This window comes from Lissotriton vulgaris, chromosome 5 (assembly GCF_964263255.1).
Source record: "Lissotriton vulgaris chromosome 5, aLisVul1.2, whole genome shotgun sequence".
Classification (NCBI taxonomy): domain Eukaryota; kingdom Metazoa; phylum Chordata; class Amphibia; order Caudata; family Salamandridae; genus Lissotriton; species Lissotriton vulgaris.
The window spans coordinates 266,101,302-266,125,211 of record NC_141693.1 but is presented as its reverse complement, the minus strand read 5'-3'; the positions used below and the strand labels follow the sequence as shown (position 1 = coordinate 266,125,211).

The 23,910-nt window shown below is 45.1% G+C and overlaps 2 protein-coding genes across 3 annotated transcripts in view; one reads left to right on the top strand and one right to left on the bottom strand.

The window, feature by feature from the left end:
* DFFA (DNA fragmentation factor subunit alpha) overlaps nt 1-1,425 on the bottom strand; it is a 126,564-nt gene extending 125,139 nt beyond the window's left edge. The window contains exon 1 of the mRNA XM_086921341.1: nt 391-1,425. Within this exon, the coding sequence (XP_086777467.1) occupies nt 391-514 (124 nt within the window). The 5' untranslated portion in view covers nt 515-1,425. The remainder of the gene's footprint in view (nt 1-390) is intronic.
* Nucleotides 1,426-1,491: 66 nt separating this feature from the next.
* Nucleotides 1,492-23,910, top strand: part of PEX14 (peroxisomal biogenesis factor 14) — a 488,805-nt gene continuing 466,386 nt past the window's right edge. The window contains exon 1 of one of the 2 annotated variants that reach the window (XM_086921339.1): nt 1,492-1,618. In XM_086921339.1, coding sequence (XP_086777465.1) covers nt 1,592-1,618 — 27 coding nt within the window. In that variant the 5' untranslated portion in view covers nt 1,492-1,591. Of the gene's footprint in view, nt 1,619-1,895; nt 1,950-23,910 lie in introns of those variants that run through there. The other variant, XM_086921340.1, reaches the window with a different exon arrangement.

Here is a 23,910-nt window from a genome sequence, read left to right as displayed (position 1 = left end):
TTCCTGATCTGGATGTAAACATCCAAGCTGCACTACCACAATTCAATAAACTAATGCTATAAAAAGGCAACAGCAATGTTGTGTGTAAACTGCAAAGAAAAATTACAAACATCAGAAGTCAGCAAACATATGTAAATCTCAGACGGTAGACTGAGGGGTTTAACACCACTCAATGCCCTCAGAAATGGTATGCTATGTTTAGCCTCTCTTTGGAGGCGGCTTACTGCTATTGACTTTTGTCATATGCTTCATGTGCACGCATCCACATCCAGCAAGCTTCACCGTCTAGAACCACAGACAGCTGACTGCAGAAAGCCAGGGAGAGATGTCAGTGTCACATCTGGTGTGCAAGTGTTGTGCATTTTGTTCCAATGTCTCAACCCACTTTACCTTTTCTATGCAATTCTTGCAGAGAGGCAGCAGCCACCCCATGTCTGCCTCTGACGTCTTTCGCGCTGATCTTACACATCCTAAGATGGGGACGGTCGGCATCTCCGGCACCACTTTCCATCATTAGAGCTGGACTTTGGGTAGCCCCCTTAATAAGCTACACTCAGCTTATTGCTAGCACACTCTGACGGAAAATACCCTGTCTACTGGCTTTCGCTGCGAATTACCCAATACTCCTGGGACACTCCTGTCGTCTATCACTAATACCCTTTGATTTGCCTCTTCCCCTGATCCCACTGCCCTAAGGCACTTAATAACGAATGCCCTACTGGTACTCTGCACAGTGCACACCCTCAAATCCCTTTTGCCACGAACGGCCCTTTGCAACCCCGTCTACAGAACTCGTACGTTCTCCTTTCTACTCAATTTTATCTGTAGCACGCTTATGTCCCCTGAAACATATGTGACCCTCTACCCTTGACTCGTCACGAAGAGCAGGGCTCAGGGAATTACTATACACTGAATCTGCTCCCCCTCCCCCTGCCCCCAACACCCTCCTAAACCCCTTATGTCGTTAGAAGCCACCCATATACAAGTCAAACACTACTATATTTATGCCGAAATAGTACCGATTTTAAAAGTGAAAAAATAGCTTCTTTCAGTTTTCTTCCGGTTAAACTGCCCCCGTTTTAATACCGACTACCAGGAAAGTAAAGTCCCAAGAATTTTTTTAACCCCCCCGTCCCATATTCCGATACCAAAGACTGGCAGGCATGCACCCTTTCAAACTGAAACCCCAGAACACAGGCTCGCTTCCGCACTCCCATGAGAGACATGGACTACAGCTCCCATAAGAACCCTGCACACGACCACCATATTTGGTGTGTGTCATAGTAGGGAAGTCTACAAAATAAATCACTTTACCAAGATAGGAAGGTATTTGATAATGGGGTAATTATCGTGGGCTTGAAAGGAAATGCGGGGAGCGCTAAGTCAATTTTTCGCCCGCTCCCGTTCCACCCGTGAATACTCGACTCCTCTTCAAGATGGCGACCTTACCGTGAACATTCGATGCAGTCCGTTTTCATTCTCAATGTTTATGATGGAAAGGTAGAAGGATCCAGATGACTCGGCGCTTGGCTGCTCATGTCTGCATTTGCGGGTGAAGGGCGCCGGGAATGAATTAGTGCAGCCTGGGAAGATGGCCTCCAATGAGCAACAGAGGCAGGTGAGGAGGTAGAAAAGTAAATGGTGATGGGTTATGTCCTCTGCAAGAGAATCGTTAGCAGCTGTACTTTCTTGCCTATACGTTAGTTCTATAATTCGCTACTTTCTCTGCATTTCTGTTCCACCACCTGGCTCAGTTATGCTCCTGCTTGACTGTCTCTACCACACCTGCTTGCAAACGTCACTGCCTCGCTGCAGCTCAAACCACTGTTGTGTATTGACCAAGCACAACTTACGTTACTGATTTTATATCACTCACTGTATTATCTTTCCAGCAATTCACTTCTGTCTCACGCAACTGCGTCGATATGGGCAAGCCAGGAAATGTAACGGTGAGAGGAAGGCATAGCCAGGAATCTGGCTTTAAGAATCAAACAGGAGCTAAACCATACACTATTCGGCTTGTAAATGATGCAGCAACGGCCATATAAGACATGATAAATGCAGAGTTATGTTGAACATTTGGTTCCTTCTTCAACGTTTGTCTTTTGCTTTGTGGAACTATTATTTTTATTAAGTCGGTCTGCAGTGCACCCACGCACGTGCCTTCAGCCACAGGTCGGCGGGACAAATGTAACGAATGTTACAAGAGTTAAATAACCAACCCCAAACACGTTCCCGCCCCTTCCCTCAGATCTGACCCTTTTTTTCGACTCTTTGACAGGACACAATACGAGCGTTCGACCCAGTTTACTTTTCGGTATTACTTGTAGCTTTACCCCGTGTCACTTCTGTCTTCTCCTTAAGCCCTTTGATTTAACACCGCTTCCGTTTGAGCTGTGATAAAGACGGTTAATTTCTTAGGCCTGTTAGCTCATTCTTTAATAAGAGTGGGTGAACGTGGTTTAATGTCTGAAACCCCTGTTCCAGGGTGACAGATCTTCTACACCTATTTGCCCCTATACGCACTATATCCGTGACCGGTGGGGGGGAGGGAGTATCTTGCTTGCTCCCCAATAAACTAGGAGCACTTACTTGCCCCCCAATAAACTAGGAGCACTTACTTGCCCCCCAATAAGCTAGGAGCACTTGCTTGCCAGCTCATAAGAAGAGTGGTAATTGCTTTCCCCTAGGGTATCTCAGCAGGTATGTTAGCCTGTCTCTTATACCATGTTTTATATAGATTGACAGTGTAAGGAATTTGAACATCATGTCTATTGTCCTGTACCTCCTTCCAGTATATTTTCATTTTAGGGTAATGCCATAGTAGGTGGAGGAGGGTAAGGGTACCTTAAGGTTTTCTTCAGTGCACCTTATTGTTGGACTCATTACGAGTATACACTTTCTGGTATGTACTTCTAACATGTTATTGTGGTTTCTAGGGATTCCTTATTAGTTACAGTAGGAGCTGTATTTTTTGCTCTGTGTACGCTTCACTCCAGTCTCTTGTTGCCTGCCAGACGCAATTGCATAAGTTTGAGGAGCTTCTAACACAGACAACTATAAAAAGAGTGAAAAAAATAAATGCTGTCCGTGTAAATCTTTCTCAGGAGGGCCAGGACTGTTTTGATGTGGAGTGTGCGAAACTAAAAAAAAACCTTGCCTCTGGCCTTAAAAAATCGACATTTGTGTGAAACCAACGAACAGCTTTTTCTTGATAAAAGAAAAGAGCATCTGTTGGATGCAATATCCTCACGAAATTCAAAGAAATTATTAGACATGGATGTGAGGGTGTGCCAAAGAATTTGGAACTGAATATTAGCCCACAACTTTGCATCAATCCTTTTACTACTCTGTACAAGATACATGCTGAGTTTCCGCCTAATGGACCAAATGGCCTACTAGCACATCAAGTGACAAATAAAGGCAGTCGTATTCCTACTGAGATACCCAAATAAGAAGATTATATTAGAAATATAGAACCAAAGCAAATAGTTAATAACCATGAAGGCTCAAAACTGTGCATCCTAGACCATCCATCTTTTATTATAATTTGTACAACTCCTGAAAATTTACCGACTCTAGGCCAATAGCAAAAATGTAGTCAAGAGGAAGTTGTACAGGCAGTCATGGCTCAAAAACCTAATAAGGCAGCTGGCCCGGATATAATCCCTTCCGATATTTTCCAAAATCCACTAACGCTTTGGTCTTCAGTTCTAACTCACGCTTTTAATAACCTCTGGTCTCTAGAAAAAATTCCTCAATCATGAGGAAAATCTATAATCGTGCCTATTAACAAAAAAGGCCCCAGAGACCTTGTCTAACTACCGGCCACTTTTGTTGCTCGATGGTATGGGCAAAATATTTGGAAAGCTGCTTCTATTCTGTCTAACTCAGTGGTTGGAAGAAACATATCTGATTTCACGGTATCGAGCAGGGTTCAGAGCACCGTAGACCAGGTTTTTAGATTGAATTTAATATGCTTTAAATATCTTTGCTTAAGTAAGTCATCTCTTTACCTGGTCTTTGTCGATCTCTAAACAGCTTTCAACTGTATTGACCGCTCTAAATTATGGCAAATCCGAAGGGAAATAAGTATCCCAGTGAAAATCCTGAAACTTTTATTTGTATTGCATTCTGTGAATACCACAAGGATCAGATATAGTACTGGAGGCGAATATACACTGGAGATACCAATGCAGTGAGGAGTAAAACAAGGCTCCTATTTGGCATCAAGCCTTTTAAACTTCTACATAAACAATGTCTTAACAACTCTGAATGAAGGACCTCAATCTTGATGTACCAAATTTAGACAACAACCACATACCAATATTTATCTTTGCTGACGATGCTGTATTGCTGTCCAGAACCGAGATATCGCTGCTTCGTGTGCTGGAAGGGTTTGAATCTTTGCACTGCTAGAAGATTGTCCATCAATGTAATAAAAACAAAATATATGATTCTGAACCAAAAACAGATATCACAATTCAGTTTTAAAGTTTGTATTACACCTCTAAATCAAGTATCCACTTACGACTATTTGGGTATTCAATTGTATGAAAAACTCTTGTGGACTCTGCAGTCATCTAAAAGTAACATCACTCTGGCACAGTAAGCTGGAGCTGTACTGAGATTCGCAAGTTTCTGTGGCAATCACTCAGTGAAGTCCACAACACTGACCTATAAATTAAAAGCTAGGGCTGCTTGTCTATATGGTACAGAGATTTGGGGATACAAGAAGTCTGCAGAGCCACAAACCACTGAAAATAACTTCATACAACTGTTATTACATCTGGGCTGTGGTACGCCAATGGGGACTATGAGAATAGAGTTAGGTCTAGGAAAAATGGAGGATTATATTGCATTGAGTCCATTAAAATACTTGTTCCACGTATGGTGCAAGGAGGAACCTGCATCATGTAGACTCATCTTAATAGATATTATGAAGCAACAAGATCACTATAAGCTACCATGTCAAGTCAAGTCAAGTCAGATAATTTATATAGCGCACTACATACCCAGAAGGTCTCAAGGCGCTTAGGAAGGGGAGGAGGATTACTTGTCGAATATCCACGTTTTAAGTTGCTTTCTGAATGCTAGGTGGTTCTGGGTAAGGCGAAGGTCAGCGGGGAGTGAGTTCCATGTTTTGGCAGCCAGGTATGAGAAGATCTGCCTCCCATGGTGGTCTTATTGATGCGAGGTACAGTGGCGAGGGCTTGGCTGGAAGAACGTAGTTGGCGGGGGGGGGGTGTAGAAAGACAGTCGTGAGTTGAGGCATTCTGGTCCGATGTCGTAGAGTGATTTGTGTGCGTGGGTTAGCAGTCGGAAAGTGATTCTCTTATTGACGGGTAGCCAGTGGAGGTCTTTGAGGTGACCAGAGATATGTTCGTTGCGCGGGATGTCTAATATGATCCTGGCTGAGGCGTTTTGGATTCGTTGGAGTTTCTTCTGGAGTTTAACGGTAGTACCTGCGTAGAGGGTGTTTCCGTAGTCCAGTCGGCTCGTGACCAGAGCATGGGTGACTGTTTTTCTGGTTTCGGTGGGGATCCAGCGAAATGTTTTTTTGAGCATGCGAAGAACGTTGAAGCAGGATGAGGAGACGGCGCTGACTTGTCTGTTCATTGAGAGTGAAGAATCCAGGATGACGCCTAGGTTCCGTGCGTGGTCTGTCGGGATGGGTGCTTTTCCAAGGGCTTCCGGCCACCAAGAGTCGTCCCATGCAGAGGGGGATGTACCTAAGATGAGGACTTCTGTTTTGTCTGAGTTCAGTTTCAGACGGCTTTGTTTCATCCATTCGGCAACTTCTTTCATTCCTTCGTGTAGGTTAGTTTTGGCGGTGCTGGGGTCATTGGTGAGAGAAAGGATTAGTTGAGTGTCATCCGCGTAAGAGATGATGTTGAGGTTGTGTTGGCGGGCGATGGCCGCGAGGGGGCTCATGTATACGTTGAAGAGGGTGGGGCTGAGTGAGGATCCTTGTGGTACTCCACAGATGACTTCAGTGGCCTCGGACTTGAATGGTGGAAGGCGGACTCTCTGGGTTCTTCCGGTGAGGAACGAGGTGATCCATTCAAGTGCTTTTCCTTGTATTCCGATGTTATTGAGGCGTTGTAAAAGGGTGCTGTGGCAGACTGTGTCGAATGCTGCAGAGAGGTCGAGGAGGATGAGGGCGACTGTGTCTCCATTGTCCAGTAGAGTTCGAATGTCGTCTGTTGCTGCGATGAGGGCGGTCTCAGTGCTGTGTTTTGCTCGGAAGCCAGATTGTGAGGAGTCGAGGGATTTGTTGGCTTCGAGGAAAGCGGCGAGCTGGTTGTTGACAGCTTTCTCGATGACTTTGGCCGGGAATGGAAGGAGCGAAATGGGGCGGTAATTTTTGAGTTCGGTGGGGTCCGCTGTGGGTTTTTTCAGAAGGGCGGTGAGTTCGGCGTGTTTCCAGTCTTCCGGAAAGGTGGCGGAGTTGAAGGAGCAGTTGATGACGTCTCGGAGGTGCGGTGCTATGACGGAGTCTGCTTTGTTGAAGATGTGGTGAGGACATGGGTCTGTGGGGGATCCTGAGTGGATGGAATTCATCAGGCGGATTGTGTCCTCAGTGGAGATTGGGTTCCAGTCGTTGAGGGTGTTCACGGGGGGAGAATGTTCAGCAAATGGTTGAGTGGGTTGGTCTCCGGGTTGGTTGTCGAAGCTGTTGTGGATGTCTGCAATCTTGTTGTGGAAGAATGAGGCTAGGGAGTCGCAGAGGGCTTGAGAGGGGGTGATGTCGTTGGAGTTGGCCGAGGGATTTGAAAATTCCTTGACGATGTTGAAAAGTTCCTTGCTGTTGTGGGCGTTGTTGTCAAGTCGATCCTTGAATGCTGCTTTCTTGGCCTTACGGATTAGTTGGTGGTGAGTGCGGGAGGCGTTTTTGAAGGCGTCCTTGGTGCTAGTGGTTGGGTCTTTTTTCCAGGCCTTTTCAAGGGAGCGGCAGAGTTTCTTGGACTTCTTAAGATCATCGTTGAACCATGAGGCCTTCTTGTTGCCAGGTTTGCTTTGACGTTTTTTCAGTGGTGCTAAGGTGTCGGCGGTGTTGGATAACCATAGGGTGAGGTTGGCGGCGGCTTGGTTTGGGTTAGAAGACTGGGCTGGGGTGTTGAGAAGGAGCGATGCGGAGATCTGGTCGGTGGTGATTTTGTTCCAGTTTCTTTGCAGAGTTGGTTGGAGGTGGTTGGTGGGTTTTGGCTTGTTGTAGGTGAAGTGAACGCAGCTGTGGTCAGTCCAGAGGAGATCCGTAGTGTGGCTGAAGGAGACATGATTGCTGGAGGTGAAGATGGGGTCGAGTGTGTGACCTGCGATGTGGGTGGGGGAAGTGACTAGTTGTTTAAGTCCGAGGTTGTCCAAGAGGGTGGTGGTGTTGCGGTCGTTGATCTTTTCAAGGTGAAAGTTGAGGTCTCCCAGAAGGATGTAGTCTTTGGAGGGGAGCGCGTGTGGAGTGATGAAGTCCGTGATGTCTTCACTGAATTTTGCGCGGGGACCTGGTGGTCTGTAGAGGAGGGTGCCTCTGAGTGTGGTCTTGGGGTCGATGTGGATTTGGAAGTGAAGGTGTTCGGAGTAGGCGAGGTTGGCGTCAGAGCTGGTTGAGATGCGGATTGATTTCTTATGGACGATAGCGATTCCTCCTCCTGTGTGGCCGGAACGGTCCTTGCGTGTGATCTTATAGCCTTCCGGGATGGCAATGGTGATGTCTGGGGCGGAGGAAGCGTTCATCCATGTTTCTGTTAGGAAGGCGACGTCTGGGGAGATGGTGTCTAGTAGATTCCATAGGTCAATGGCGTGTCTGTGGACCGATCGGGTGTTGAGAAGGATGCATTGTAGGTGGTTGGGGTCGGGAGTCTGTGGAGTGGTCGTAGCGGAGTAGTTGTCGGTGCCGCTGAATTTGCAGGAGTAGCAGGAGAAAGTTCCATGGGTGTGTCCAGGAGCTGCTTGGACGCAGTTTGGGGCGCGACCGGAGTTAAGGGCTAGGAGGGTTGCGGCATCGTAGGTAATGCGGGAGGGCTGGGAGGGACGGGGGCCAGGGGGTATGGCGCTGGGCGCGGTCCAGGCGCGGACGGGCGTAGACGGGCTTACCTTTGGCGCACCTTCGACGTGGACGTAGCGCGCGGACGCTGCGCGTGGGGACATTGGCCATAAATGGTGAGAGGAGGGGGCGGAGCGTGGGAGGGTCAGCAGGGAGGCGGGGTCTGGGAGGAGACACGGGTGAAAACAACCAACAAGTCGAAATGGCCGCCTAGAGTGAAATCGAAAGTGGGGCACAGCCGAAGCTTCACTTAAACAATCTAGTTACTAAGTAACTAAGGAGACGCTTCGCCTACAAACACAATCGCCGCTTTAGACAATAGATTAAATTTCTAATGTAGCAATGCGCGCTCTAACGCTAACAAGCGCTCAAACTTGGTGAAATATTTTCGGAAATGAAATGCGGGCAAAAACGATACCAGGCGCAGAGACACGATGCATGCGCTGTAGCAGGACGACAGTCAGCTGGAATTCTGGCAGGCAAGGCAGGCAGCTAGCACAGGGCTTCTGTGGAGCGAGAGGAGAGCTGGGGGAGCGACCGTGATGGATGGAATCCAGACGGTCACAGGGAAAGAGAGGACGGGGCTGGTGTAGTGAGTCAGTGTGTGGGAGGGTCAGCAGGGAGGCGGGGTCTGGGAGGAGACACGGGTGAAAACAACCAACAAGTCATGTTCTGGTCAGAATTGGCCTGAAGGAATATTGGCTTCATCCTGAAATGTTTACGAAAGATAGCCTTGAAGTGGCAATGAAGGCATACTGGAACCACAGAAACCAATCAAACTTTAATCATTTAGGCTCTTTGTCAAAAACGCTGTTTTTCATATACACAAGATCTGGCCCCTATTGATTGTATAGATAGTTACCCAGTAGAAAAAATATCCCTTTATTAAAAAATGTTGACTGGGCGTATTATCAGTGGCTTCAGTAACTAAACGTTGGTTACCATCTTCAGATGAGAGATCAGATTGGTGCCTGTGTCCTCTGGGTGGTTTAGAGACATTCTCATTTTCTCCTGCTGTGCCACTTAACGTTATTTCTTCGTAAGCACTACCTACAACCATTCTTAAAGTTTGAATCAAGCTGGGATGGGTATGCTCAGACGTGAGTCCCATGCTCTCCACACCACTGGAGTCAAGCTATCCTGGCTGAAGACGGCTGATAGCCAGAAACCGGTCCTAGGATGCTTGATTCCGGTCCAGGAAAGACATGGCTTGGCAGTTCGGGCTGGACTGTTCCCATGAGGCACAGGGTCAAGGCTGATTTGCATATGGCCATGTCTGAACTGGGGTGTTGTGGAGTGCAAAAAATGATGGATTTAGGCCCAGATCTCTGTACAGGGGTGAATGTATGACATTGTTCTGCATTCTGTCCTTCAACTTCTATTTTTGCATTTGTCACCCCGAGTGGGATGGGTATGCTCAGACGTGAGTGAGTCCCATGCTCTCCACACCACTGGAGTCAAGCTATCCTGGCTGAAGACGGCTGATAGCCAGAAACCAATCCTAGGATGCTTGATTCCGGTCCACGAAAGACATGGCTTGGCAGTTCGGGCTGGACTGTTCCCATGAGGCACAGGGTCAAGGCTGATTTGCATATGGCCATGTCTGAACTGGGGTGGTGTGGAGTGCAAAAAACGATGGATTTAGGCCCATATCTCTGTACTGGGGTGAATGTATGACATTTTTCTGCATTCTGTCCATCAACTGTTGTTTTTTGCATAAGTACAAATGGCACAGTGTTAAGCTGTTCTGGTTTTATAATAGTTTCTAATCTCAATATACTTTTAGTGAAAAGGTGAGCTGACACTGTATTTTTGCGGCTTTGATCCGATCTGCTGAAGAATGAGTTTATATATTTTTAGCATATGAAATTGTAACCATATATCTTGTTATAGTTGCTGTTCGTATCACCATTTGATGGACTCATGAATTAGTACTGTATGTGATTTAGTCATAATATTTTGAAAATTATTTATTTCAGTGTGCGCATGACTTAACTTGATTTTGCTATCAATATTAGGTATAAGTATTGAGATGACATAATGATCAGCTATATGTGCCTAATTGAGAGTAATTATTCTCTAAAATGGTGGGTTATAAGTTAGATAAATTATGAAAATTAAATTGTTATTCTTCAATTATTGTAATTGTTGGGAAATTTATGAAGTTAGTGTGTTTTGTATAATGTGCTATTAATTGTTAAGGCGAGTTTGGCAGAAAACATTTGATTTGAATTTCTGCCTTCCACCTCTTCTGTACTAAGATCTTGCCTGCTGGTGGGGTGTGGTGCAGGTATTTGCATATTTCATAGTATACGTTTATCTTCTGTTTTGGTGATACTCCATTTCTCGAATTGTTTACAGGTCTTTTTGCCTGCTGGTTAATCAATACATGAGTGTTCTATTGCCTAACTTGAACATATTGCAGCCTCTCTTTTTCTGGCACCTTGTAGTCTATCTTAATCTGCATGAAGGATTTTAAGCCCACATTTTAGAAGAGTACCTTATATTCTTGCAGCCTTTCACTTGACAGGCTGCAGATTTTTCTTCCTCAGTTGCTTGATTGTACTCTTGGTGGTTGAGTGTAAGAAATTGGATGATTATTTGGGGTGGGTGACTACCCACCATAAAGAATAATCAAATCCCATGTCCGTGCAAACCGTCAAAACCACTAAATTAACCTGAGCTCAAACCCCATGGAGCTATGGCACAGACAGGCTTAATTTAGGATAACGAGTAAAGTATTTATGTAGTATCAAAACAGTAAATACAGTCAAAATGCAAAACAATAAAATCGCAAACTGAATTAGAATGATAGACTAAAATTTGATAAATAAAATTACACCAAAGTAACAAAAATCCAATAAGGGTAAGCCACCGGTGTGAGTCTTTAAAGATTTGAGGGAAAATAGACCCAAAAAAGCACAAAGGGCCAGTGATAGTCAATAGTCCCAGTAGGCTGGGACCTAGGTGCAATTTGAGGCTGATTACAATGGGAGGGTGGGGGTCAAATTAATCAACCTGGTCAAAGAGTTTACCTTCTGACTTCGTCTTTTAAGTTCCAATCTATTGTATCCCTGCTCGATCAGGAGGCTAGCCAACTGACCCTTGTAGTCTACTTCTTTGTCCTGGGTGCTGTAGGGAGCAGGTCAAGTTGTTCACTGCTCCTCTCAGGTCACAGACAGCAGGTCCCATCCATCCACTTATGATCTTCCATCGGTCCAGTAAGTATTACGTATTCTGAAATAGGTGCCTAGAGTTGCCATGTTTATGCCTTGTACTAGTAAGTATGTGGAATGACTCTTGGGCAGGTCCTAAACAATGGGATAAAAGGCCATGGGGCCATCCCTAGCCACTTTGGGCATATTCAAGATGGCAAAAGTCTTTGGCCCCACTCAACTTGGGTTAGGGTTACATTTAGGGTGTGGGTGGTGAATGTACTGTGGCAATTCTAGTGCCCTCCCAAATATAATACTAAAATCCAATTTGAGGCATCCACTGTACCTACAATAAACACAGAAAAAAGCAGAATTCTTTAGCAATCAGACAGTGGATCTGCACGAATAGTCTTGACATCCTGTTTTTCTCTCCTTTCAAGTGTTCTATGTGAAACCAGAAGACATGTCAAGCAGGATCTGACCACTCCAGTAGGTTTTAACACTAGTGTGAAAAAGAATGCCCACCGTCCCTTCCCTGCATTTTTCTGTGGAATTCACCAGTCATTTGTGCTCATTCAGGTCAGCCTGATGAGTCCTCCTGGGAGGTATTTCCCACTTGGTTATACCTATTGTAGGCTAATTACTAGCTGGGAGAAGCTATAGAACTAATTTCATAAATTAAATTGAATTTTAGTAACTATTGAAATAGTAGTTTAATTTTTTTAGCTGGTCCCATTTCCAAGATACGATATTAGTATTTTACTATGGGTAATGGTGTAGATTAGTCAAGCAAGTTGTATATGAATGGTTTTGAAGTAATATTCAGAATATTTCATTTAGATTAGGTAAGGAACAGAGTGATTTTTCTTTTTCTATTTTAGTATTTTTTTTATTATAATCCTTTGTATTTCTTTTTATAGTGTTCATATCACATGGAGGCTTGTGGCAAAAGACCAGGCAATACTTGATTCTCCCCCTTATGGCACGCAGGTGGGGGGCTTTTTCAAGACAAATAACCAGTAATGATCAAACAATCAGTCTGTACTGGAGTATCTTCAAAGCATAGGATCGGTTGACACGTGTCCAATCCTATGCTTAAAGACTTTGCTGTAAAAATGGCAAAGAACGTTGTCACTTTTCAAGCTCCGCTTGGATGGCATTATGCTAATCCTATGCTTAAAAACACTCTGCTAGAAAAACAGACAGTTGAGGTGAGCAGTTGTATAAAGGAGCTGCTTTTCACCTGAAACATGGAAACTACCCAAAGTTCCCTACTTCATTTTTTACATAATTTATAACGTACTCTAAGTCTGAAAGGGTATTGCTTTGATGTGTGTGTTACCACAAATAATGCATGGTAAAGACCCAATATGTAATACAAGGCATTGTAAAGGTCTACTCTTTGTACTACATCCATGCTTGGTGTTAGCACCCAAAATTGTTGGAGGTCAGTTTGATGATAAACGCAGACTCAAGCACTTACAACAAAAGCCTCCTATCTTGGGCATTTTTTCTCGTCTTCAGGCGATTGATCTTGGCCGTTTGTATAGAATGGAGCTGTAACAAATTTATTTTCAAATATAATTATCAACTTTCAGTAACTTAATGTTCAGTCAATGTTGAGAATTTCGGAATATTTTTAAAGCTTTATTCCTCATTAAGAGATTAGTATTGTTTTTGTTGTTTTATTTCAGGTTAATCAAATTACAGAAATATGATTAAAAGATCATGTTAGAATCTGCATAATAAAGACAGACAGTGTGTTCCGTAAAAGAAATAGTCCTTATCTTAATCTACTAGTCCTAACCTAATAAGAACCCACAAAGAGTTCTCTTGGGAACAAGCAAGTTCTGAAACAAAGTTAGATAAAGAAACAAACTCCCCAGAAAGTGTAGTTCAGGAAACTCAGCCAAGGTCCCTAACAAGTTTCAGTAGCAACTTGTTCAAAAGATCAGGAAAGTGGGAAATAAATGTCTGCAGAAGCACACTGCAATCTGAGCATGACTATGGAAAAATAATGCATAAAGGGTAAGGTGTTTGGGGGGAAAAGGGAATCGAGTGAAGAGTGAATGTTCATTAACTTAGGGACATGTATTTATGAAAATATAAAACATTTGCATTGTTCGTCCAATGGAAATTGGTCTTCTGATGGCCTGTTGTTTCTCCTCCCATTTCCCATAGTAAACATTCATGCTGACGAGCAGTTATATAAATGTTTTGAATGTCTTGCACTAGATATATGAGGGAAGGTTCTCATAAGAACTTTTGCTGGCCTACTGTTAGCTATTGTCAGAATCCCATTGTGTAGACAAAGGGTTAGTTTAAAGCAATGAAACATGTCTATCAGTATGTTTTGATGAGAATATGCGAACCAATATTTTTCCGAGAGTTCAACATTATTAATATCTTATTCATTAGAAAACCTAGCAGAAAGCTTTGTTTAGTGAAATGAGAACCTCATATGTGGCGAGGAAGCAAAGAAATACTTTCTCTTATAGCAGCACATTTTAAAGTGATGAACGGTTTTACAGTTAGAGGATTAGGTCAGCAGTTTCTGAAAGGTATTTTATTTTTAATGTCAAGCAGAAGTCAACAAATATGTTTCAGTCCTAGTAGCACAATAGGTATGAGAGCCACCTACTTATTTAATGTGCATGTTTATCTTTTAATATGTTAAAAGAATCTTCTCTTATGGTTAAAGCTAGGTTATTTTATTTACCACATTTTAAATAATCATTTTCTATGTTTTTTCCTTTTCTCTTATACAGATACAATAGAGTTAAACGCATTTTCTTCTTTGTTAACCAAGGCAAATTTTATGAACAATGTAGACTTTAACAGTCGTAACATTTGATATGTATTAGAAGCCACTGTTTCCTTTCCCAGGTCTACCACGGATCTCATGAGCTTTTAGCCCTTCCACACATTACTTAATTCAGTCCTTGCAAACGTTCCTCTGGCCTTCGTAGAGCCTAACCCAGCACAAACCAATCCCAAGCTACATTTCAGCCAACCAAGAATTTCCTAGACACCTCAACTAGTTCTTACATATTATTGCAAGGCCCTGAAGTTAATTTCATCTTCTTTTCACACCCTCTCAGCTGATCCTGAGATGTAGTTGAGGTATGTCTTTTAGCCTTCGGTTCCGGATCTTTGAGATCATAAACGTCCTCTGTCCCCAGGACTTTACACACCCTCCACCAGTCCTCAGAAGCCTTTTTTGTGACTTTCACTGTCCGTGAAACTCCCTGAAATTCTTTTCTCAACTCTCCATCCTGTAAAGTTCCCTATCTCCTGCATTCAGTGTACATAAACGTATTTATTATTGTGCAGCCCCTTTATGCCAACACACCGTATTGTACCCTCCCTATGCAAATTTTTAACTGAGAGGCCAACTCCCTGGGTTGAGCCACTTGCACTGCTACATATGTTACATATTAACATTGCTAGTAAACTGCGAGACTGGTAACATTGCCTTTAGAAATGTACAGATGTGTGTGTGCTCCTATGTACAAAGCCCCACAGATGTATACACACGACATTTATCATCACTTTGTTTTAGATTTGGAGTAATGTTTGTTTTCTGCTTTGCACTAGGTGAAAACATGGATTCCTGCTGTCCCTTAGTAACTTGTGCTTACTCGCCAAGTTAAATAATATTGAGTATGCACGCTGTCCCCCATTTCTGGCATTTTCATCATGTTTTGTATCTTCGTTTATTCCATCGCTAGGTGACACGGGGAGCTCATCTTGATGGTCTGTCGTGGACCCCACTAAATCTGCCAGTGATGTGTGCCACTTCTAACGCCTCCTTAAGATGCCTGCGACAAAAGCTAGGCAACCTCACTGCAGTTAAAGAGAGTTTTCTCCCTCCTTGCCCTCAATAACAGCTCAGTACCTTAGAGTTACCTTCACTAGGGTTTTATCCTTCTTTATTGACCTAAATAACGAGCTCAAAGTCTCATCCTGCAAGCCTCCATGCTCTTGTCTACTTCTGCTGATATGGCCTTCTCTGGTCCAGAGTTATCCTGTAATGTATTGACCCCTGGAATGGCATCTTCCCAGGACTGTATGCCATAATCTTAGTCAATGTCTTGTATATTAAAAAACAACACGTCACGTAAAAGCTTGTATGTAGAAAGGACGCTGAAGAACTGTGTAAAGGACTGCATCACGTTCGACCAACTATCTCTTAAACGCATCAACCGACCAGACTAACCCGCACTGACCTCTAGCGGCATTTTGTGGCAGTCGATCTGCGGTTAGAGGATAACGGGGAAGTATCGGAAAGTCTGGAAACTCGTCCTTCTGTCCAGCATGCAAGACTAGTTCGTGTCTTGATTTCAAATTCTACTGTTCCTTGATTGCCCCAGTGTCTAATGCTCTGACGCAGCTGAGTAGCGCTATAAAACAATGTAAAAAATGAAACGTACAAATATCTGTAGCTAGAGCTGCAAAAAAAGAGACCTCTGTAGGCCGTTTTTGATGTACTTGCATGCGCTGTTTGAGTGACTCGGGTGATCTCGTTCTGTCTTTAAGGAAACACATTTACAACTACTCTAGTTGCTCGGTTCTGGGCGTTATATGGTCGCATGTCCTGGGATTACAAATTATTCTGAATTTGCCCGGCTTTACGGAAATGTAAGTAGATGCCGCCCTCTTGTGGGGCGAACCTGCTACGTTATTACCTTTTCTATGCAAGAATTTAGCGGGACCGACTATTCACCGAATTTCTGATGCTTTTCAGAAATCATAGGAATGTAACCGTTGTGTTTATTAAGTATTTAATTTATTTGTAACTTATTTCATGTAACATTTTGAACAGAAACAGTTTACATAGCAAAGGTGACTGTTTATAGACCAATGAGCCGTGGTGGTTAACACTGTAACTGGTAGTAGTTGAATGTATTTATATTTCCATTTTGAGGTCTTCGTCTCGGCTACACACCTTTTAGCTGTCAGTTCGGCCAACCCTGTTGGTTCCAATATACATAGAGTGCACTTTAGGTCAGGCCGTCCTAGCTCAAGATTGGAGACCTTTGTCTGTCTCAGTCAGGGGCGCAACTAGACCAGAACTGAGGGACGTGTTGGGGGGGGGGGTAAGACTCCCATCCAGGGCTGGCCCTAGCACTGGTCGCCCCCGGTGCAAGTTTTTTTTTGGCACCCCTCCCCATTTCCTTCTCCACGAATTCCCTCACAATCACTCGCCAACAATGTGCCTCATCTCTCATTAGCACCTTTCTGACAAGCGTTTCATTTTTTTTTTATAGGGCTTCGCGTAGTTTACTCGCACTCAGTTCTGTGATCTGTTTGGTACACATTCTTTGTAGCAGGCACATTAATCCTCTGTGATGTGTGGGTGACAGGAGTGCCCATGTGAGTGTACGGTGAGCGATGCAACAATGTGAGAGTAGGGTGAGAGGAGTGAGAAGACCATGTGAATTTGAGTGCAGATGTAATTGCAGAGTGGAATGAATGAATGTAGGGTTAGGGATGGGCTTATTTGAGTGAGATAGCAGAGTGAGCACTGAGGGGGACAGGTGAGTGAAGTGTCCCGTGAGTGCAGGGTCAGTAGTGTGCTCGTGTGACTGCAGGGTGAGGTACAGGGTGAACAGTGCAAGTGCATTGTGAGTGCAGAGTGATCACTGTGAGTGCAGAGTGAGCGGTGTGCTCATGTACCTGCAGGGTAAGTGGATAGAGAACGGTGTGAGTTCATGGCGAGTGGCAGAAGTGCTGTGTGGTCATTGTGAGTGCCGGGTGAATAGTGTGTGTACATGGTGATCAATGTGAGTGCATGGTGATCAGTATGAGTGCATTGTTATCACTGTGAGTGTAGAGTGAGTGTGAAAGTGAAGGGTGAGAATGAGGAGTGAGCTGTCTGAATGCAGGGTGCATTCCCGGACACTTAAACTAATTCAGCATGTTATTGAAGGCTGGCGTATGGTTTTAGATAGAAGTTAAACTATTGCTATTATGGCATTATTCAAGGACAGGGCAGAATTGGCCGTAGCAGGCACTGGGCGTTTTCTTGGTGGGCTGGAAGAGTTGGGGACGTCTTTGGACAGGGGACTCCGGCCAGATTGTATTGTATTGTATATAGCATTTGAAAAGCGCAGCAAACACCCTACGGGTACCCTGGCGCTATGGTATGTGACGCAAACCATCATAAGACAGCACTCAAAGACAAGAAATCAGTTTCTGGGGAACAGCCAAGTTTTGATTCAATTGCCAAGGCTAGTTTGCATTTCCAGTCTGGCCCTTTTCAGGGGTCGAGGGTGGAGGAAATAAATATTGTGCTCATCTTGCAACAAACTTCCAGTCTTGTGATTAGGGTTTCCAGCTCATCATATTGATGTCCCAGAAATTACAGAAATAAGCAGTCACCTAAAGCCTATTTTCAGCACTTATCTGTGCAAACTTGGAACAGCAAATATAAATAGAAAGCATTTTTAATTATGTTCTAGGGCTGCCTGAATGTTCCCTGAATGATAATTAAAAGGAACAAAGACAGAAGAGTCACATTAAAAATGAATACGTACGATTTTTTTTCTAACCCTATTTAGTGTCAAGACCAGGCATTTGCAGGCTCTTTAAACCACAAATGGCTGGTATTTATCTTTTGGCACCCCTACTTTATATTTATTTTCATGAAATGCATTCTCACACTGCAGCAGTAAAAGTAAAATCCAAACGTAATGAATAGGCAGAGTCGGGGCCCACTGGGGTACGGAAACCTGAAAAAAACTAAGCCTTGTTAAAGAGTTTACAAAGGTATGTAAATATGGAAATGGTCTTTAAAGACCTGTGAAAAACTCGGGCGTGTCAGAGATTGAGACTCAAGACACTGCCCAGCTGAGCCCACAGCAGCTCGAGCTGAGACACACGGGGGTGTCTCCGTTATCTTTTCTTGATTCAGTGACTTTCCTTCCCAACCGTTTGTTTGTCCTGTCTAGAAGCATTTTGGTCTCCCATTACTCTGATTAGTTAAATTGTATCATTCCTCTACTGATGTTGCTTGCATTCAGGCACCTAATTGTTTTTTCTTTTATTTTCAGCACTGTACTGGAAGTGCTTTTGTTTTTCCTCTTTCCAGGGTTCTGCTTTTTGCTTGCTCTTCCCCCATTCCTGAGCTTGTACGGTGTTTCCTGTGCCCCTCTCATCTTTTATTTTACGTGTTCATTGAAACTGAAATTCATTTACATATATATAACTTCTGCCCGACAATATCATCTAGCAATGACACTATATCGACTATAAGTATAGTGGTTCAGGCAGGAGGCCAGAAAAATTCAGTACAGTGGGAAATAATGTTCACTCTGTCGTCCATGCCGTCATACAGTTCCATGACATGGTACGTCTGCCAGTAGTATCGGGATGCATATTAACAAAAGGAGAATACGTCATTATTACACAGATCAGGTGCAGCATTAAGTCATGTAGTGGCAATAAAGTGAATTTAACAGAAAAAGAAAAACTGAAGGTCGATCTCTGTGTGTGCACAGGCCGATGTACGGATATCGGTGGGGCATAGCAGTGGGCAGCACGTAAGTAGTTAAATAGGTGCATCGGGCTCTCCGGAGAGAGCAGTGGGAGGGCAGGGCGGGGGCCGGGGTGGAGAAGAGTAAAGAGAACACTTAACCAGTGGTTTTCTGTTATCTCCTGTCATCCCCATGTTGCATGAAAATCTAGACTTTGAAACACAAAGTTTGCCTTTTTAGTGCTGGATGTTGGCATACTGCTGCACTCAGCCTGCATTTGAGGCAGGTTTGCCTGCAGCGACTGGATGGGAGTTGTCTCTTAACTTGGAGGTCCAGAAATCTGGTCTCATTGCTGCTGTTAAACGGTATATGCGGTACAAAAGGGGGTGGTGATGAACGGAGCATCTGAATTAATCAAACACACCCAGTCAAAAGATCTGGGTTTAATCCATCACCGTTCTTTAGCCCACTCTGCCACCCCAGTTCAGACATGGCCATATGCAAATCAGTCTGACTCTGTGCCTCATGGGAACAGTCCAGCCCGAACTGCCAAGCCATGTCTTCCCTGGATCGGAAACAAGCTTCCGAGGACCGGTTTCTGGCATTCCAGCCGTCTTCAGCCCGGCTTGCTTGAATCCAGTGGCAAAGTGAGCAAGGGACTCACGTCTGACCATAATATAATTAGCCGTCTATTTGCTGCGAAGCCATTAGCCAAGTTTCTTATAATAATAGGATGTCGAAAGTTTTTAGAAATGACATTAGTTCAGCTTAGTTTGTTTTGCCCCCCAGGCCGTTAACGTTCCAAGAGCAGGCTTTTAATGTCGGTTTTCATGCCTCTTTCCTCCCTGCCACCGGGGAATTTTGTGTTGGGGGTAGAATTTTCCGACATTCATTAGGTCCCCCTGTCTGTCCATAGTGTATGATTCGTAGATTGGCCCATTCCTCCTTTTTGGTGGCCATACCGCCAAAAGCCCCCCGGAGAATTCCGCCTTCTGGTTTAGATCTTTTTTCCACAAGGGCGGCTAGTGGGCCAGGGTATCTTTCCGGCGGCACTGATTTTAATTCAATTCCCCAGTTGGCGAACTCTTCTCTGTATCGCCACACTTCATTGGCAATTTTGGGGTCCTGCCATGTTACCACTGTCATTTCTTTCCCGTTTATGTTGAGGATTGCTTTGAATTCGATGCTGTGTATGTGAGTTGTATCCACATGTTTTAGCGTCTCGAACGAGGTGGTGAGTTTTAGGATTGCACTCCGATTTAAGATGTCATGGTTCCCCCTTGAACTATAATGCGGTATAAGTTCGTGTTTTGTTAGGCCCACCGAATAGGTAGTTTCTGACCTTCCATTCCGGTTTGAGGAGAGGAATTGGGTGTTTCGTGTGGGTAGTCTGTCTGGGCTGCTCTGATTTAAGCCAAACGGATGCTTTACCCTCTTGATATCATGGACCGCCTGCTGTTCTATTGGGTCCGTTGGGACTAGAGTATGGGGTCTTAGTTGGTAATGCTCTGTTGCAAATTGATTCTCTTTGAGACCCGACACAGTTTTCGAGAAATAGTGTGAGATAGTTTTCTGTTCTGTGTGATGTTTTGGCGCGGGAGAGCCAACCACCGATTGCGTTGAAGGTTGAGGTTGTTTTGCAGTTGGAATGCTTAGATTATCGATGGCGTCTATTGTTACGTCCAGGGCCTGGGTCACTAAAATGCGTGAAAGCCCACGGTCCATTTGTTCTTCCTGGTCCGCCTTGGGTGACTCTTCATGGTTAGTGGATTGGGTGCTTTGGTTCTTATCAGCGACTGTTGAAGAAGCTTCTGGGGGCTGAGTCGCTTGCGAACGTTTCGAACTCCGGTCTACTTGCTCTTCTTGGTCCGCCCAGTCTATAAGGTGTGGACTTTGCAATGTCTTGCCTGTGGTAGTACTGGGTATTGGGAACCTTCTAGCATCTTTTTTTCCTTGATGCTTATTTTGTCTTGATTTCCTCAATCTTTTACGCTCGCGCTTTGTCAATGTATTGTATTGGTTTGTTTCCCTGTTATATGTTGTTTCCGGTGCTTCTCTCCTCAGATTCTCAGACTCTGCGGGGATGGATGCCTTTTTTTTAGGGGTGACCTGGAAGCTTCTTTGCCTATGCCGGGTTGGTTCGTAGTACCTTTTTGATGCTCACTTGATGCTTCGGTGGTTAATTCCTCGGTGGCCATGGGGCGAGGTGATGGGCAGCCTTCTGTTTTGTCCACCCTTATATCCTCGTTATCTGATGGAGCGCTGAAGGTTAAGATTAGCGTGCTTTCTGAGGAGGCTCCGGTCCCAAAAGATTCAGAGGCATAATGGGTGTTATTTGGTTTATTTTGAACCTCTTCCAGAATGTCAGTTAGAATTGCTGGTAAAGCTTTGAGATGGTTCATTGTTTCGTAGCACTGACATTCATGGTACAATGTGTGCGGGTCTTTCTGTACCCATTCGATGAGGGAGTTCAGCTCAAGGATCTTTTTGTCTATGCTCGCAACGTGGTTGGATAGAATTTGCAAGATGTCTATCTGCACATCCAACTTTTCAGAGTGTTGTAGTAGGGCTGTTGAGATGGTTTCCATCATGTTGATGAACGGCGGCCACAATGGTGCATACGCTGGTAGGCTATTCTCTACTAAATGATTATGATCTTTGGGGCTACTCCGGAATTTATCCCTTGATTTATGCCTTGCTGCGCCCGAGGCTCGGACTTCACAAAAGTCTGGTAGGCCTCGTTGGTCTTAGCCCATCCCCGTGTCCGGGGTTGGTGTTTGTTTTGCCATTTTGATCCTTAACTCTGAGCCCTTAAGGGGAGTTATGGTGCTTGTTGTAGAAAGGTTATAGTGGAGCGGGAATAGCCCTGACAGGCGGTTTGTTGTTGTCCTACTGGTCGTCTGGCCGGCGTTTGCGGAACGAGCGTAGGTCGAGTTGTGTGTCTACTGCGATTCTACCCAAACGCCAGGGGTAGTTGTGTTGTTTTGGTTTGCTTGAGCCTCGATGCCTGGCGAACCGTCTTTAGGCTGTGTTCGATCGTTTAAGGTCGTCCTGTCATGTGAGGGTTGGACCTTGATGACGGTATCGATAATGGCCTTGTCGGGGGTGTCTGGCGAACCATCTTTTGGCAGTGTTTGATTGTCCCGATTCATGATGTCAGGAGGGGGCTGGTCCTTAGTGGCGGTGTCAGAGATGTCCAGTGTGTCTAATGAACCCTTATTGACCTTTCTCAGAGCGAAGCGCAAATCAACACCATGGTCGTCTTGGTCCCTTGGGGTGAAGTATGAGCCTAGGCTGAGAGAACGCTGCGTCTCTATGCCGGTGGTCGCCGTTAGTGTATCTTTTGAGCCCTCGGTATGTTCGTTGCTAGGCGCAACGTTAGGATAGAGGTCGCCGTCTTCCTCCCTTGTGTTTATTTGGGCTTTCACCTTCAATTAGTTCGTCCTTTTTGGACGGTTTCTTTCCTGAATAGTCCCAGAGGTGATATACAGTTTCGTGGGAGTTGTTTCTCAGGGTATGATTTTGAAGCTGCAAGGCTTTTGCCGTTGAGGTCGCCGATTGGGATCTTCTTTTGGTGTTGGATGCGGTCGTTAAATTTGATACCTGTTGTGCTGGCTGAGCTAACGGAGTGGTTGAGATTAGAAAGTCTGTGATCTTGCCATTCCTGAGGGCTGTGGTCTTCATTGATGTTTTGTCAGTAAAGGAGCTGGCTGTACTATCTTTTACCTCTTTCACCACTTTCACCTCTAATCTGTCCGCTGTTAGGTCCTCGTCGGATGAGCGGGTTAATTCTTCGCTCATTTTCCGACGTAGGGGTTGTTTGTTCTTGCTAATTTTCGCTATAGGTTCTGTTCTGATTTTCCCTTATCTCATGATAGGATGCTACGTGACCAAGACGAAGACGGTGGCGTCTCAGTTTGGGACGCTAGTGGGAATGCAATCCTTTGTCGTGTTGAGACCTGGTAATGCGAGTCGCGTTGATGGTAAAGAACTAGAGCTGTAGACAGTTTACTGGTTTGGAGGGCGAGCTTGCTTTGCACACGATGGTGCACGATGGCCACTCTTGTTCCTGTGGCAGGGTTAGCTTGGTCCGGTCTATGTGTTGTGTTCTCAGCTATTATGCTTGCTGCTTGACTGATTACTGCTTGCTGCTTGACAGCTTGATGGTACTAGGTGCTTGGCCTTGAGCGGTGCACCAATGTCCGAGGTCCAGCCCAGAGAGAGACCAAGGGAGTCCCCCCTTATTTTGCACGTTGCGCAGAGATTTTGGCAGTTTGTAGTTGTGGATAAACGTGCAGGGCTATATGGTTTGTGCTCTGTGCTCTGGGACTTGTGCTGAGTAATTGGTGCCCTGGTTATACTCCTTGCCAAGCAGCCCTGACTGGGCCCTCTTGCTCACTTGCTGCCTTGACTTAAGGGACAGGGGGGGAACAAGGCTGCGGGAAGGCGGAAGAAAGAGACACACCGACCTGCTTACTGTGGTCCCGTGGTCCTCCCCTCTCCGATCTCCGCTCTGCACACAGTCCCGTCCGCGGGGCACACTGGGGCAGCTACAACCGGGCAGCTGTGCTCTCCTCCCCTCTCTTCTCCTCTCCTCGTGGGTTGGAGGGGGGGTCCGCCGCCGAGGATGCTGCCGGAGATGCGGGAAAGCGTAGGCGTGCACTCTCCCCGCTGAAAGAGGGAGCTCCCACGACCCCCTTGCAGGCGTGGCTGCTAGCTATCGCGGGTATGGGTACTTTTGGTGCCGGTGCCGCTTAAACCGCTGCCCCTCTGCTGTTGTGAGTCACGGGGCTGCTGCGGTGAAGCGCTGCGGTGAAAACGCCGCCTCGTAATTTGGAGCTTCAGTGGTGACGGCGGCTACCACGCCGCGCTGCTCCCGTGCTCCTTCCTCGTCTGCTGGGTGCCTCTGAACTCCGTGCTGCTCCGCTCTCTGGCGCCACCTATTATACAGTGGACACATCTGTTATGTACAGCAACTCGAAGTTGTATGATGGTTGATAGAAGTGACATCTGCATTCTTGTTATCAGTTGACCTGGTCTTGCCTCATTCTTTCCATAGATGAGGAGAGACAGCCTCTCCTGACTAATATGTTGTTGAGAAGTCTTTGAGGCGTGGACAGATGACTACTTGTTTCAGGTTGGATTAAGGTTCCCACCTTGAAATCAGCTCAGTCGCTGCTTTTCATTCTTTCCTAAGTTTGAGCTCGATTTATCCCTTATGGACTACTGCAGA